We start from the raw sequence: 16,238 nt of genomic DNA on the forward strand, positions 1-16,238 counted from the left end.
TTCTGAATACCTCCTTTTCTCTCTGTCCTCTCACTCGCACTTGCTTTCTGCAATTCCTGTGGTTCTTCTTCTTCTTCTTCCATCCATGGCGGCTTTAAACCGCCTGCTAAGAGCGAAGAATGAATCGTCTTTCTCATCATCGTCTTCATGGATGACTACTACTTGTTTGTGGAGGAGCTTGTCTTCGGCTGCGTTTTCCGACGCTGCTGAGCTCCGTCGTGCCCCATCTTCGCCACCGCCCACACCTATGAAGACTTTCTCAGTGCGACGAGGTCCAAAGGAGAGGAACGTGCAGTGGGTATTCCTGGGCTGCCCAGGAGTTGGGAAGGGCACCTATGCCAGTCGTCTCTCTAAGCTCCTCGCCGTACCTCACATCGCAACAGGTGATCTTGTTCGCGAGGAGCTATCCTTCTCCGGCCCTCTCTCCAAACAGGTCAGTTAAACCAAATCCATACGTATTCGATCTTTTTTCTTTCTTAGTCATTTCTATTGATTCATTTCCTAATCCTTCTTATACGAATGAGATCTATCTTGTCTGTTAATATCAAAAGGTTGTAATGGGACTCTTATTATAATAAAGCATACTTTTTTTTCTGCCATCATGAAGCATATCTCACTCGATGCTTGACTTAGATAATTTATATTTAGTCCTTGTTCAACAAATTTGGGGGGAGTGAGTACACAAGAATAAGACCAGTAGCAAAATTACAACAACTTTTATCGCTTTTACTGAGAAAATTGAAGAAAATAGGAGAGAGAGATTTAGACCATGTAAACAAATTAGGAATCCATGGATACAGTTCAGGGCTAACCTGAAAGGAGATGGGATCGCAGCGGAAGAGATCAAGAACCAAGCTTTTGATTGCTAGCACCACGAACAACAGCTCTGCTTCTTGAATATCTTGAAAGGCTTCTCCACGGAGAATTCCACACCACAAGACCTTGGGAAGAGATGGAATCCCAAAAAGAATACACAAACTTGGAGAGCAAGAATGAGAGTGAGAGCAACTTATGAATCAGCTTAGGGTTTTGGGGGTTTAGATTAAATCTATTTATAATCAGAACCCAACCCCTTACAGAGTCTCATTAGAAATAGGACACAAGGGGGGAAGGCCACTCTAAGTGACCGACCTCCCCTTGGTGAGTCACGCCTTGCACATGGCTGCCGGTCAAGCCCGGGTTCAGTGCATAGTGTTAACATTGACAGCATGTGCTGATCTCCAAATCAACTTATAAGTTTCAGAGGTTTTCAGACCTACCAAGTACCAATTTGAACGTCACTTCCATAAGTAAGCCTTCAATCAGTTGATTCTCAGCTCTGTACTTTTAAGAACTTGAAGAAACTTAAATAAATATAGAATCAGTGTGACGTGATTTGCTATTGATCGTCTTCCAGTTGATTATCTAGCCCTCCAGCTCTGCCCTTTTTTGGTTCTAAAATAATTTTGTTGAGTTTAAGATATTGGACATTGCTAACCTGATGCTCCTGCCGGCATGAATCGGTTGGATATTTCTGGTTTCCTTAAAAAACAGGATTGTGGGAGATCTAGATAGGATATTAGTTTCATTATTATTAATTTATTTCCTTGTCTTGTTGGTTTACTTTATTACAGTCCATTTTTTTACAGGTTACTCCCATTACAACATACGTATGGAGTATGAAGGGTTTCCTTAGTTGAGTTAATTTCTGTTTTAGGGTGGGATTATGAGTCTAAGTTCTTATTTGTATGGATGTAACTCAATTGAGCTGGTAAAATTTGAATAATGGAATGAAATTTGTGTTGATTTATGTCCTGGTTGTTGTGTTGTGTGCGACTAGGTTGTTCGATCTTGTCTTCCTCATATGTTCTTCCCTTAGTTCTTTTTCTTGATTCCCATTATTTTTCTTTCCATTTCTTCCTGATTCATTCTTATTCCATTCCGGTTCTTTTCTTACGGGAGTTGCAGGTCACATCACTTTGTACCGAATTCCATTAATACTGTTCCTTTCTCCCTGATATTTGGGTCGAAAGAAGCCCTTCCCTGGGCTACCTAATCCCTGGAAGCTCTCCCCAGAAATTTTGCCTCGTTGTGAGAACCAAGTCGACGCATAAACTAGGCTCTCCTACCGCCAGATCTGATTTCAGCTCCTTCCAGCCTCCCTTCTGCTTAACCTCTCAACTTACTACTCGGCATTATTGGGAGGGTTAGTTGTTGTGGTTCAAGCCCCAAATTCCTAGCTCGATTGGATCTTTCATGAGGGAGCCTTCTTCAAAGCCGAGCCTCTTTGTCGCTGGTTTCTGTTCTTGTCATAAGGCAGAAGATAACGTGGTGGCACTATTTTAGTTGTCATCGTAGCCCTCCTCTTTCCCAGAATACCCCCCTTCACTTAAATTCTGTTCTATCCTTAATTTTGGCTAATTCCTAGTCTGCCCTCATTCTTTAATTCCTAATTCCGTTCTTATCCATTCCCTTATTTTAACTATCAAGCTGCCATTTAAGATTATGCTTATTTATGGCTTTGCCACTCCCTTGTAAACCTTGACATTTTACAGAATTGCTATTATCTTTCAAATTTTGTTATTGTATACTTGGGTGGGTCTGTAACGATCCCAAAGCAGGGTTTCAGAATCTGGGATTGCATCAGGGCTCAGGCCCACCCTTATATAGAAGTGGGACCCACTGTATGGGCAGGATCCTGGTCGTGTGTCACTTATGGATAAGGAGCATCAGACTAACACCCCCTCCTAATAATTATTTCTAACCAAAAAGTATAATTTTGTGTAAATTTTATGATAAGATTTTGAATGTGTGGGCTGAAAGGTAAGCGTATCTATGAGTTCTCTCTGTTTTTCTTCTGCAACATGAAGACCAATGTATGGTCAAATGCTTTAAGTGATGCTGTAGTTCTGTCCTACCCTATGCTTTTATATGTGAAGTTTAAATATTTTCCTGGGAGAGATTTTCATCTTATTTATTCACACGATCATTTCTCATAATTATAGGTAACATTTGAGAATTGAAAGCTGGATTGGGATCTTGAATCTTTCTAGAATTCTAGAATTCTACATCTTTCTATTGCAACGTGAATTATGTTTTTTCTACCAGAAACAATAATAATGTGGTTAATTTCAAGGTTTAAAGTATCGGTATCGAGTATCGTATCGGAAAGGTGATTTTAAGAGACGTATCGTATCGTATCAAAGAGTATTAATCGCATCGGGTCACGTATCAACCCTATACAATTGATACTTTTTAGTATCGTATCGGTGATGTATCGTATCAATAGCCTAAAAATAAGATACGTATTGTTTAGTATCGGTGGATACGTTAAGATACTTAAAACCTTGGTTAATTTTATCAATGATGCTTTTCATATTTGCAAACTTGAAACTCCTTTTCCAAAGTAGAGTGTAGAAATGAATTTCATTGATGTTTAAGTTGTGGTCAGTTCCAGGGCTAAATTATTGAACAACAAATTGGAAGCAGTGGCGCAGTGCAGCTGTGCGATTGAATTTGGTTGCATGCAAAACACTCAATGTATCCATTTTTTTATCGTAAAGAGAGATAGCTGTCCATATAAATAGCTTTAATTGAGGGGAAAATAATTAACTTCTGATTTGGGACTCAGGGAAGGACAAAGGGTAGAGGGATTGAGGGTTTTGTTCTAAGAAATTGGGAAATTGATAAGATTTGATGATATTAATTTGGAATTCAAGGCTGCTCTATTGAAAATAGGCTAGAAAATATGAAATTCAAGATTATTTTAATGCATTTATGGAATTTTAATGTAAGACATGGAGGCTTGCAGTTTTTTCAGGTGCAGAAAATTTTCAGCAAATATAGTGAAAAAAGGACAGGAAGAAAGGTCCTACCAGAATAGCACCAACAATTTCTACTAAAACCCCACGCACTATGCTCTAGGAAATACACTCACTGCATGTTTTTGGGAGCTTCTTTGGCTTCTGCTTTTCAGATTTTCAGAAACTAGCTCCTTCATGAGGAGAAGCTCTAAAAAAGGGATCCAATGAGAAGATGACAATTGGAATCTTTCCACCAGAAGCTGAGTAGCCCGAGAAGCATCCCCATGGTGTCTAGTCTTCTGTTTCTTGTGCATAAAGTTGGCATGAGAGATGCTTAGTCAAATATGCACTTATTGTTCTTAGAATAATTAGCCTTCCCTATAGAACTCTGCTATATCCATGGATTGGCTGGGGGGGTGGTTCCCTAGTGTCTGCCAAGCTGACTCCTACATTATCTCCTCCATTTGTGATTCTGCCACTGCAGTGGCATGAACATTGGATGTGATAGTTGTGGCCTGAGTCAATAGACCGGGACTGAACATCTAGCTTTTTCAACAGACTTACATGGAGTTCCCAAACAAGGATGGGAGTTGCTCCTCGCTGGATTGGGAGGTGTGTTTCTTTGGATGTGAGAGACGAATGGAGAATGTGGGCTGGTTGGCTGGGTTGCTCGAGGGCAAGGCAAAGAAGGAAGACTGGAGGAGTTAGAGTTTTGTTAGGAAGACAAACAGGAGAGAGAAATTGATGCAGGCCACGCCCATACCCATGTGGTCGACCCCGTCCAGCTCTCAACTCAATTGGGCCAACCACATGCTCTTTGGAGATCAGCCCCTTCAAGCCCAACAAGTACATTCCAAGGCCTATGAAGTACTAAAGCCCAAGACTAGGAACCAGTCTAAACAAGGCTGGCCCTTGGCTAAGGCCAACTCAAGTCCAGCTCTAGTCAGCCCTGGCCAAATTTTGTATGCTCCTCTTAGAGACTCTCTACCTCCCATAGTGGAAGATGATGTGGCATCCACTTTTGACCTGCCCCTTCCTTCAACAAGTCTTCTTGGATAACTCAATTTTTGCCTTTTTTGGAAGAAGAATTCCACCTAGACTCTTAAAGCAACCCTTGATCTTTGTACTCTTTTCTTGTAATTTGTTGTCTTCTCTACCAAGTCATTTTGTAATTGGTCCATGTCATCATTTGACCATTGGACTGAGACTTTTGCTTTGGATTATGTAATCGACATAGGGACTTGAAGGGGAGGTAGCCAAGTCATTTTGCAAATTTTGTTAGGCCTATAAATAGTGGCCAATTCTCATGTACTAGGCAGTGAATTTTGTGAATGAAAATTGCTATAAGCACTCCCTTGAACCAAGGTGTATTCTTCCCCCCTTGAACCTAGAAGATTTCAACAATGAAAACCTTGAAGAGTTTGCTCATCTAGCCTAGAAGAGTTAGGTGTATTTCCCTTGTATTCCTTGCATCCGAGAAGAGTTGCAACAACACTCTTGGTGCTGCTACACATCCTAGAAGAGAGGTGTTTCAGTCCCATACTTATCCCTTTACAAATAAAATCCAAAAATACTTTATTATTTTTCATCTCCAAAAACCGTCCTTACACAAACCCTGTCTCCACGGCCAGTTTTCACCAACCTACAGTCAGAATCAGATAAAACTTTATTTTACTAAAGTTTTAGCCCCATGAATCTTCTTTCATTTGGCTTTGGAATCAAATCAATCAGAGTTATATCCAGAGAGTTATGTCCATTTTCCCAAGCTTGAGCAGTTCTGGAAAATCCTGTATCTGAGTTCAAGTTTATTGGAGCTTGTTTCTATCACTCTCCCGATCCGAATCCAACAACGTATCTTGAGGATTGCATCAGAAATTTGGTTTTCATTTTATAAATTATTTGGCAGAAGCCAAAAAATGTCTTGGCCTCTATCACTCTTTTGGAAATTGTACGAAAAACACATTTTTTTGAACTTCTTTTGAAAGTCGTACCTTTGTGAATAACTCACAATTTTACTAACTATTGTGCCAATATCATGTATAACAATTTTGTTTTCTTTTGGGCTTAATCAAAAGATGATTAGTGCTTGATGCGTGTGATCTCTGCTGTTTTCTCACCTTTTGTTTATTTTTCATTTGTGCTATATGTTTCCATCCCACTAAAAATTGCACTAATCTTCTATGCGACTCAAACAATAAATTTTCTTTGTAGCATATTTATTTCTAAGTAGAGTGGGGAAATGCAGTAATTGTTGCTCTTTGAAAACTTTTCTCCCGCATCTTTAATGCTATTTCCGTTCTCTATTTATTTATTTATCTTCATTTTTTGACAGCTTGCAGAGATTGTAAATCAAGGCAAATTGGTTTCAGATGAAATTATATTCAATTTGTTGTCTCAGCGGCTTGAAGCAGGAGAAGCCAAGGGTGAATCAGGGTTCATTCTTGATGGTTTCCCTCGAACAATAAGACAAGCGGTAAGCATTGAGCACTTGTGGTGATAGAGCAGAATTTTGAAAATTAGAGTTTGGTTTTAATTTTATCAATTTTGCTAGACTTGGTGGAGCAAAGATAGTTCTCTACTATAAGCATGTTCTTTGCTTATGTCCTAGGATTAGAGAATGAAAAACAACTGTTGTCCCTGTGTGTATTATAACTTTGTGATACGTGCAGGAACCTCAGAACGTGCCATTCTTTGGTGATTTTCCTGGTCAACTGGTTAGGAAAAAATAAAACCCAATCAAGTGATCTTCACTACTAGTTGTATCGTTTCTTTTCTTGGGAAAATGTGAGGGGAATTTCGGAAGATATATTGAGCTGATGATTCCTATGATCAAGTCTGCTCAATTTTTTAACTTTAAATCTCCTTGGTGTGATACTGGATTTAGCCACCCTTCATATGCTCAATGAAGTCATGGCAAGAGAAAACCCATTACAGTCTGTTGATTATATAAGGCTGCCATGTTTTTTTCTGGTTTTAAAGCAATCTTCGTGGGTTGTGCAGCATTTTTTTTATTAAAAATTTCAATTTTTTTTTTGTAATTGATAATGATGGATTTTAATCAAAGAATGGATAAAAAATTCATGAACAAAAGAAAATGGGGCAAAGGAGCTTCCGCTCTCCAGGATACAAAAGAAGATCATGAACTTCAGATCAGTGGGCTTGTTACTCATATTTATGTTAGGAAGACTGGATTTATGAACTCCTGACAAATGCTATGCTGGAGTGTCACACTTCTCCTCCTATGCTTTTGGTTTTGCAATAGCTATATTCCAGATCCTAGCGCCCTTTACAGTGGACCCATGTTATCATCTTCCTCTAGACCCCAGCTGGAAAAGGTGGCCCGCTATAACTTTACCGATCTAGTGCTTTCAACAGCAAGGGGCTAATGCCAACTGTCAAGGCTGGTTCGCTCGTCTGTTTTTTATGGATTGGATTTAATATGGTCTTTTGACGTCAAACTATCAGAGGCAGTAGAAGTTTGCACCAAAAATCAAGGCTGCAGAAGAAAGAGAGTGGACTCTATGAAAGAAGCCTTGCATCTCATATGGAAAGAAACAGTGCTACCACTTGCTGCAAATGAGGCTGCTGTGAAGGGTGCAAAGCTCGCTATTACGATAGTTATCGAGGTGTCACCTAGGTGTCCAGTCACCTTAGTCTGGACCTCTAGGCGGGCACCTTGGATGCCTTGGTTGTGTCACCTTGTGTCCAGTCCCCCTCCAATGCCTTCGGTCGCTTAGACACCATGACAACTATGGACATACAAAGGAGAAAGAAAAGAACCGCCATTCCTACCGGAGCTGCCAATGATGAATCCATGTTCTTTCGACCTGCAACCAAAGGTGTGGCAGTTTCTTCAGTCTCATTTTTCCTCCTCCAAATGAGACTGCCCTAATGGTTTCACCAGCCAACTTAAAAATGGGTAGTGCAAACAAACTTCCTATCTTGTAAGGCGCTACAGTAAACAGCCTGACAAGTTGCGGCCCTTTTATAGGTTTGGACGGCCTTCTGGGAGTTTTAGTATGTACTGGCTACTCTTCATAATTGTGCTGACCCTGGAGAATCTTCTGCTCCAGTTGGAGAAGACTACAGTCCCTCTTTGCTGGTTTGTGTGGAAGAAGTCGAACAGCTGTAGGACCTGCTCTACCTCTGGTGCTCCATTCTCACATAGTTTAGAGGCCCTGGAGAATCTTAAATCCCCAGTTGCAGAACACCGCAAAACCTGATCTTCTTCCTTCCTTACTGGGTTGTTTAGAAGAAGTGGGATAGCTCAATATTTTAAGATATTACCTATAGAACTGGGATGAGGAGATACCTTGGGTTAAGGACCTGTCTACTTCAGATGCTCCATTCTCATGGAGTTTAAAAGAATCATTTACTCAATCTTTTGGGTCAATGGCACTGCATGTGTGACTTATCCATCTCTACGTAGATCATATACAGAAGTTAATGTCTATACTGTACACACTGCTGTTATGATAAGTAGGTTTTTAATTCCCCTGTATATTACAGCTTGAACCATTCTTTTAAAAAGAAATGTGGAACTATACTGGTTAGCTCCCTTCAAGATATTGTGGATGCACTTCTCTTCAAGTGCCTCGTTGGAAATTATCGAGGTAAGTTGCGGTAAACAGGTCACAGATTGTATATAAAAGGTAACCAAGTAAACTGAAATGCTATACTACCTTTTCTCTCCCCCTTCCACCCTGGCATGGTCATTGGTGGTGTTCATTTAGTTCCACTAGAGTATCTTGGACTTATTTGTGGTATCTTTTTCCGACAAATATTCAATTAATTATACTGTCATGGACATTGAACTGCTATGCCTCGAATTCTGTAATGGCATCATTGATTGAATGGTTTATTATCAAATTTCTGCACCACTGATACATAAGACCGCAGGAACTCAAGTTTACTGTATTATTTGTGTGTTCTGTTCTCTGAGTTCACTTTCCCTTCCTGCTTGTATAGGAAATATTGGAGGATGTCACCGACATTGACTTGGTTATTAACCTAAAGCTCCATGAAGATGTACTTCTTGAGAAATGTCTTGGAAGAAGGATTTGTAGCCAGTGTGGTGGGAACTTCAATGTCGCAAATATTGATATCAAGGGTGGGAACGGTAGACCTGGAATATACATGGCTCCACTTCTCCCGCCTGCACATTGTGCATCGAAGCTCATAACTCGATCTGACGATACAGAAGAAGTTGTGAAAGCACGACTTCGTGTATACAATGAAATGGTATTGCTCCATTCTGTCTAGTGTTTATTAATTATGATAGCTGCTGCTGCAACTGCCTTTATTCTAGTCAAAGAAGTTAAGCTGTTACATATGCTTTCAACTCAATTGTTTGGTTTTTGAAATAGCTAGGGTTATTAGAAAGTAAAATCACAACATTAGTGGAACAGTGAGAAATGGGGTGTGTAGAAATTATTTGGTAGAAAGCTGGGTCAGGATGATTGATTTAGTCCTCATTACTGGAGGGTATGCACATATGAGAACAAGTAGGGGATCAGCAGAATGCTCTAACAGAAGACTTTGTAATATACAGTAGTTAAGAACTACCATGCAGTTTTGCAGTTTAGTTGAAATTACACAAGAGAAGATATAGTGTGTTGATATCTATCCAAGTAGAGAAATTAAAGAATGGGTGAGAGGGGAAAAGATGACAGAAAGACATAACATGCTTATTCACATGGAGGATTGATGTAGACAGGTTCCTGGGCCAGAAATACAGCCGCAGGGACCTAAGGGGTCAGGTCCATGTTCTTACATAGTGGACCGGACTTGTGGGCCTTTGGGCAAACCAGTATATGGCTGGCCCTGCCAAGGCTGGTTGGCCCAAAGGCTCACAGGCCATAAGTCTGGTCCGCTATGTAAGAAGATGGACCTGACACCTTAGTTTCCTGCGGCTGTATTTCTGGCCCAGGAACCTGTCTACATCAAGGATGCCAGTTTCCCATTTCCCATCAGTGGTTGGTCTTATATGGCCTGCTGAATAGCCGACTGATGTGAGGATCTTTATCCCTGACAGATGAAGTAATTGAGGAACTTATGATGCTACATGTTTAACTGACTATATGTAAGAATGTGATTGATCTGATCAAATTCATTTATTATGCATTTCTAATTTGTAGCCCCCTCAACAAGGTGGTGATTGGTTGGACTGATAACTTACTGCCATTCTACTGGTTTTCTATACCCCTTGCCAACTGAATTTAATACAGTTGTCATGACAAGGTGTTTTCGGGGAATTAAATTCTTTCTGCTTGGGCATATCTATGTGGTCATGGTTCATCGCGTTGATCACTTAGTGATTAGACATTGATTATTGATCTTTGTGTTGCTCCTGCAGAGCCAGCCCTTAGAGGAGTTCTATCGCAGTCGAGAAAAGTTGTTGGAGTTTGATCTACCAGGAGGGATCCCCGAAACTTGGCCTAAGTTGCTGCAAGCTCTGAATCTTGATGATCATGATGGCAAACAGTCTGCAGCTGCATGAATTACAATCATATGCAATATATATTCTCAAGGTGAGTAGGTCATTCTTTGCATGTATGGGATGTACATGCACAGTAATTTTGAAGAAAACAACATATATTTTTATCCATTTGTCTCCTAAATAAATGCTTCAAAACTAGTCAATCATTTAATGAGATGGCTGCTTAGTTGGGTTTTGCGAGATGTCTAGTATGAGAGGAAATTTGTTAAATATTTGGAGAATATAAGACTAAACATCACCTTTAATTTTATGTGGTGAAGAATGGTTTAGTTTGAAAGGTATTCATGTGGATGATTTAGTTTCTGACTCTGAATTTGATGGAGATCAGTTGATGTCTATGATTACAATATTATCCACCAAAAAGTTGTGGAAATCAGGTTTATTGTTCACTTTGTTGCTAGTTTTGATACTAGACTATATATAATATGATAAAGACGCACCTTGGGTGCAAACTGGAGCAAAATGTCAATCCCTTCCCCCTTTTTTTTTCCTTTTCACCCCTCTGGTGTGTTTGGAGAATTGAATTGTAAGTTTTGATTGTGAACTATTTGATGCATATTGTGTGCCAAACTGCAAAAAAATGTTAAAAGCATGATTCAGTGATTTAATCTCACCTCACTTGTATAATGTGACAATGATAGTTTTTGTTGGAGCCTTGCCCTTCACTGCCAATTCCCCACCCCTGACCTAAGGGTGTCAAAATGAAATCGAAACCAATTGTCGGAACCGGAAACGACCGCAAAAACTGTGTCGTTAAAAAAATGACGTGATTTTGATTTCATAAATTCTATTACCAGTTTGGTTCGATTCAAATCGAAAAACCGTTAGTTATCCGAATAGAAATCGGATGGAAAATCGGGATTAGGAATATTTTGATTTGTTTAAGAAAAGGAATAAAGCATTCTAAAATATTAAGATTATTTATTGAGAATTTTTTTTGAATTTCAGTTTGAGTGCCAAATTCATGAAGGAAGTTCTGGTAATCACTGTAAAATATCATTGCAACAAATATGTCTTAGTGGATTTTGTTAATGAATCGAGTTTGCGGTATTTAGTGGTCTTGAGTAATCACTTAAAATATCATTGTAACCAGAATGTCTAAATGAATTTTACTCAAAGTTAGATGTGTATGAAACAATATAATTTCTCCCACATAACAAGGAAAAGAAAAATAAAATTAAATGGTACAAAGGTGAAACAGGATGTGAATCAGTAACGAAAACCAAATAGAAATCATTAAAACCACATCGCATATAAAACAATTTTGATTTTGGGTGATTCTTATTTGGTGTGGTTTTGGTTTCTGCCTTGCAAAATGTCGCATCGTTTGAGACTTTGACCTCCTTCCCTCTACTAGTGTTTTTGGAGAATCGAATAGCATATTTATCATGCTGGATACTCTGCCCTGCATTAGACTTTATGTTAAATCCGTGCCCAAACCCCGGTTTAAAGTCTGGTCTAACCGGTCTGGTTAAACCTGTGTAGAATCGGCGGCGGTGTACTCCAGGGAGCTATGGGCAATGATACTCAAACCGTCCCACAAGATCGTTAACTTTAAGACGGGGGAGGTCGTCGAGGATAAGTTCATCGATAAGGACAGGGGGAAGTTTGTCAACAAATGAGTGTTCTTGGCGTATCCTCCGCAGGTGGACCTGCGGGTAGGCCTGTAAATGGATCGGATTTGGCTCAGATACGGATCGGATGTAATCGGATTCGGATATTTCCTAGTCGAATACGGATACCTCTAAACGGATTCGGATGGATTCGGATGATCGAATTCAGATTTTCGACCATCCGTTTACACCTCTGCTTTGTGTAACCCGAACCTTCCTCCCCCTAGTGGATATAATTCACTCTCAATCCATAGTTTTAGATCATGATTCTTTTCTCCTCATATTCTAGAACCTATTGAATCTTCAAAAACCCTCAAGATCGTTATTTACTTAATTTTTATAATTAAGTATTCGGATTTGGATTTTTATCGGAGTATTTAGATTTTTTTCTGGATATCTCTAATCGAATACGGATGCCCCTAAATGGATACGGATGCAGATCGAATTCGGATTTTCGATTACCCATTTACAGCCTTACCTGCGATGTCCGACCTAATTCGATGTACCGCTTTACGACGACTGGGAGTAAGCCATTATTCTTATGCTCCAATTATAGTATAAATAATATTACATATAGAAAATTTATTTGGGCTGGGGGGGTGTAGCACCTCTTTAATTAAAGATGGAGATGGCCTGTGGGCCTCATTAAGTTGAGGCCCAATGACTTGAACTTGAACCTAAGGTTTGGTGTCCAATCAAACAAACCCTAGAGCATTTAGGCCTAAGGACCAACACCCAGCCAAACATGCCCTATGAACCTTTTGGAATAGATAAGGCTAAAGCCAATCTATTCCCATTTCACTCTAAACCTAAATCGATTTGGAGAGAAGAGAAGAAGAGAAGAAGCGGAAGGGAGGAGGACTTACTCACTCACCATCCCCATTTGGTAAGTCCCTCATCTAACCACCATTACTTTTCTCATCTCCATTAATCTCTCCATCCTTGGATTTTGGATGGTGTCCTACCATTAATGGCTTCACCAACCTATTGGAGAAACCATTAATGGAAGGTACTAAAACCTCCTTGATGTGGTAAGTAAAAGCTTCCATCCTCCCCATTTGGTGACCTAAGCCATCAATGCCAACTCTAGCTCAAGAATACATAAGCTAGGGTTCATTGATTTCAAATCTATAACCCATCTCATGTGTAAGCTTGAGTTTATAAACCCTCTTGTTTAGGAGACCTAAAACCCTAGATTTGGGTGATAACTCTAACCATAATAGCATGGTATAACCCTAGGATATACCCATTTAAGCCATGAAACCAAAGAGCAAGCCAAGTATTCAACGTAAGTCTTTTCTGTAAAAAGGTAGATGCAGTCGGCTGAAAACGATAGAAGCAACCCAGGTGCCCTTCTACCTTTTTCAGATCTGCCTTTCTACATTTTTCTCTCTACCCGGTAGAATGAAAACGGTAGAAGCAACCCAGAACCCTTCTACCATTTTCAAAAATTGCTTCTACCGTTTTGCAATATTAACCTTTTTAAACCCCTATTGATTCCTACCCTTTTGGGGACCTTAGCACTAGTCTCTTGTGTGTCTTTTTGTGCATCTAGGGCACCCAAACACGAGGGTCGACTCATGTTTTAGCGCGCTGGATCACTCACGGCTTGATCGAACCGAATCCCAAGGTGAGGAAATCGGATACCCGAACCTACTTGCATTTCAGTATATGATTGTCATACACGTACATGTATGTTTACTTGTCGGAAATCTATTGTTTAATAATGGAGACTCTTCCATGTTGAGTGTAGACACTAGGATGCACTTTACTTTCAATTACTGTTATGATGTGATATTTGATTGAGAGTATAGTGATGTATATTGCGAATGACAATGTTGTGCGATCTGATAATGATGGAATCCATATGTTATAGTGTATGTACACCACTAGACAGTAGGTGTTGTTGGCTAGGCATTGCGTACCCAGTGCTACGACCTTTTCTAACAGGGGTTTACGTGTTGGATGATCCCCCACGGGAAAACCAGCGATTTCGATTGAGGACTAGGATCGGCGATTCCGATCAAGGACTGGAACCGTGGCAGTGGGGTTAACCTTGGGGGTTTGTTGGGTCAACCAGCGATTCAGGTTGAGGTACTGGGGTCGGCGAGTCTGATCGAAGATCGGGACCGACAGGCTCTCTGCGCAACTCGGGTTTGACATTGCCGGATAGGCCATCCGTGAGAGATGGAGGGCCGGGGATGCCACCTAGGGTGTTTCAGTAGCACTATACCTGACTTAGAGGTTAGAGTTAGGTGCACATGTAATCATTGATTAATGCATCATAACATTATCAATTTATCATCCATGCATATTTTAACCCTTTGCATGATTCGATTTACTCATTGGACTCAGTGGAGTTCACCCCTCGTGGAAACTTCTTTTTAGATTATGATGTAGGTTTGGTGGAGCCAAGCGGCTCGGTGCCCATGGCCCCTGAGGGCGGCAGTGGTGAGGATTGGTGGGCCCCTGAGAAAGGGGAGCATGGACCAGGTTGCTACTGTGAGACTTGCTACTTAGGAGAGTAGCTTCTTGAGAGATTGGGCCGGTGGCCCCTTTTTGGATGTTTACTTCTTTTGGATATTACTTTTGGATACTAACTATTTCATTATTTTGATCCCGTCATGAAGAATGTATTATATATATACTATGTAATACATAAGTCCTGATGGGATGTCATCATGGTTCCGAGTATGTTGTGGTGGATTATTGAACAGGGATAAACATTGACCGTTATGTTATTATATTATCATTTAGCTTTCGTTACTCTGATTTAATTATATTATATTCTCCCCTGATTATTCATGTCTTGTGCGGTGTGGATAAGTTAGCTTGAGTACTGCATCTGTGATCCTGGCGGTAGTGCGAGAGCGTATTTATACGCTTTGATCACAGATTCCGGTGATTCGGGAATTAGGACGTGACACTTTAGTCCACAAGGATGGTGCCAAATGTCAAATTTCCATTCATTTGATCAGATTGATCCAGGGTTTTAGTTCATGGTATTGGTCGCTGCCAATTCTAATAGATACCGATATGTTTTGGACCGTATTGGTCTGAATCGACAGAAAAAAAAAAAAACACTACCTCTTGAATTGATACCATTAATACATATCAGTATCGATCATGGTTGATACCTGTGACTAATATCAGTATGAATCGGCCAATGCTACCAAGCTAAAACTATGGATCAACCAATAGGCCCAATTGCTTGGTAGTTATAGCCGAATGTGCCAGCTGTTGTCAGATATGTTTTTATTTTTTTTATTTGGATGAAAGTGTAATCACACAAGTCACACATCAATCCCAAAAGGTTAATCGACTTTTAGGACTGTGAAATAGCAAATACACACAACACACATCATACTCACACACCCGATGTGGGACTAAACCCTACAATAGAGATATGTTCATTTCCATAGAATGCCGTAGAAAAGTTGAATTATATTTCGAGGAGTTCATTTGGAAAAGAAAAGGGAAAAATCAAAATCAACCTTTGTCGCATATTAGTGGAGTAGGCTGCCAGAAAATGATCTTAATATCTTTTAATTTGTCGAATATTCTTAACTACTTTCTGGCCAAATGAATGCACACCAGATAATATATGTGGTTTCTCCATGCCTTTTCCTTTTCCTTTTTTTTAAAACTTTCATTTTCCTTTTTTTTAAAAAAAATGCTTGGACCACACGGAGTGGTTTCTCTACCTTAATTGATCAATCTTGGCCTTAGTCTGATTAGAGTCTGGAAGTTAAACTAGTTTGCCTCCTCCCAATTCTTAAAACGTGGAATGAGGAGACTTTTGGAAGAATTGATTTGGTTAGAGATACATTATAGGGTGAGTTGTGTTATGCTTATTGGTTAGACCAGTCTTTAAAGTCAATTTTAAAATTTATTTGAGGTATCGGTATCGGTTTCGGATCATCCGATACTACACAGTTTTGAAGGTGATTGATACTGATACCTGGTTGATATCGTATCGGCAAAATAGTATTGATACGGGGTAAATAGTCAAAAAATCCATTTTTCTAGGAAAATCAAGGGTAAACTTGTCCGATATGATTGATCCGTGTCGATATTGTTTCAGTATCAGTTTTGAAGGTGACCGATACCGTGTACTAAAACTAGTCTGAACTTCTCACTGTTGTTCCCTCACTCGAGGAAATCAGGTCAAGTAGTCTTTAGGTTCCCTACAAGTTCCCCCCCACCAAAAAAAAAAAAAAAAAAAAGGATTTTGGCCCATTGATAAAATTTTCATCTCTGAGTATTTTCTTGAGAATCTAAATCAAAGATAACTTGGTTCAAAGGATTTTGAACCTATCAGATCTTTGTAATGTGACCTAAAAA

At 39.8% G+C, this 16,238-nt stretch overlaps 1 protein-coding gene and 1 long non-coding RNA gene across 2 annotated transcripts in view; one reads left to right on the forward strand and one right to left on the reverse strand.

Annotated features, from left to right (window-relative positions):
* LOC122652464 (adenylate kinase 1, chloroplastic-like) lies at positions 1 to 10,738 on the forward strand. The gene is made up of 4 exons (XM_043846208.1): positions 1 to 433; positions 6,115 to 6,255; positions 8,751 to 9,023; positions 10,138 to 10,738. The coding sequence occupies exons 1-4, from the start codon at positions 86 to 88 to the stop codon at positions 10,279 to 10,281; spliced, it is 906 nt and encodes a 301-aa protein (XP_043702143.1). The 5' UTR covers positions 1 to 85; the 3' UTR covers positions 10,282 to 10,738.
* Positions 5,358 to 16,238, reverse strand: part of LOC122652467 — an 18,275-nt gene continuing 7,394 nt past the window's right edge. Inside the window, exons 2-3 of the long non-coding RNA XR_006331601.1 lie at positions 13,501 to 13,502; positions 5,358 to 5,371 (exon numbers count right to left, since the gene is read on the reverse strand). This is a non-coding gene — a long non-coding RNA (uncharacterized LOC122652467). The remainder of the gene's footprint in view (positions 5,372 to 13,500; positions 13,503 to 16,238) is intronic.

The sequence above is a fragment of the Telopea speciosissima genome, chromosome 2 (genome assembly GCF_018873765.1).
Source record: "Telopea speciosissima isolate NSW1024214 ecotype Mountain lineage chromosome 2, Tspe_v1, whole genome shotgun sequence".
Taxonomy (NCBI): Eukaryota; Viridiplantae; Streptophyta; class Magnoliopsida; order Proteales; family Proteaceae; genus Telopea; species Telopea speciosissima.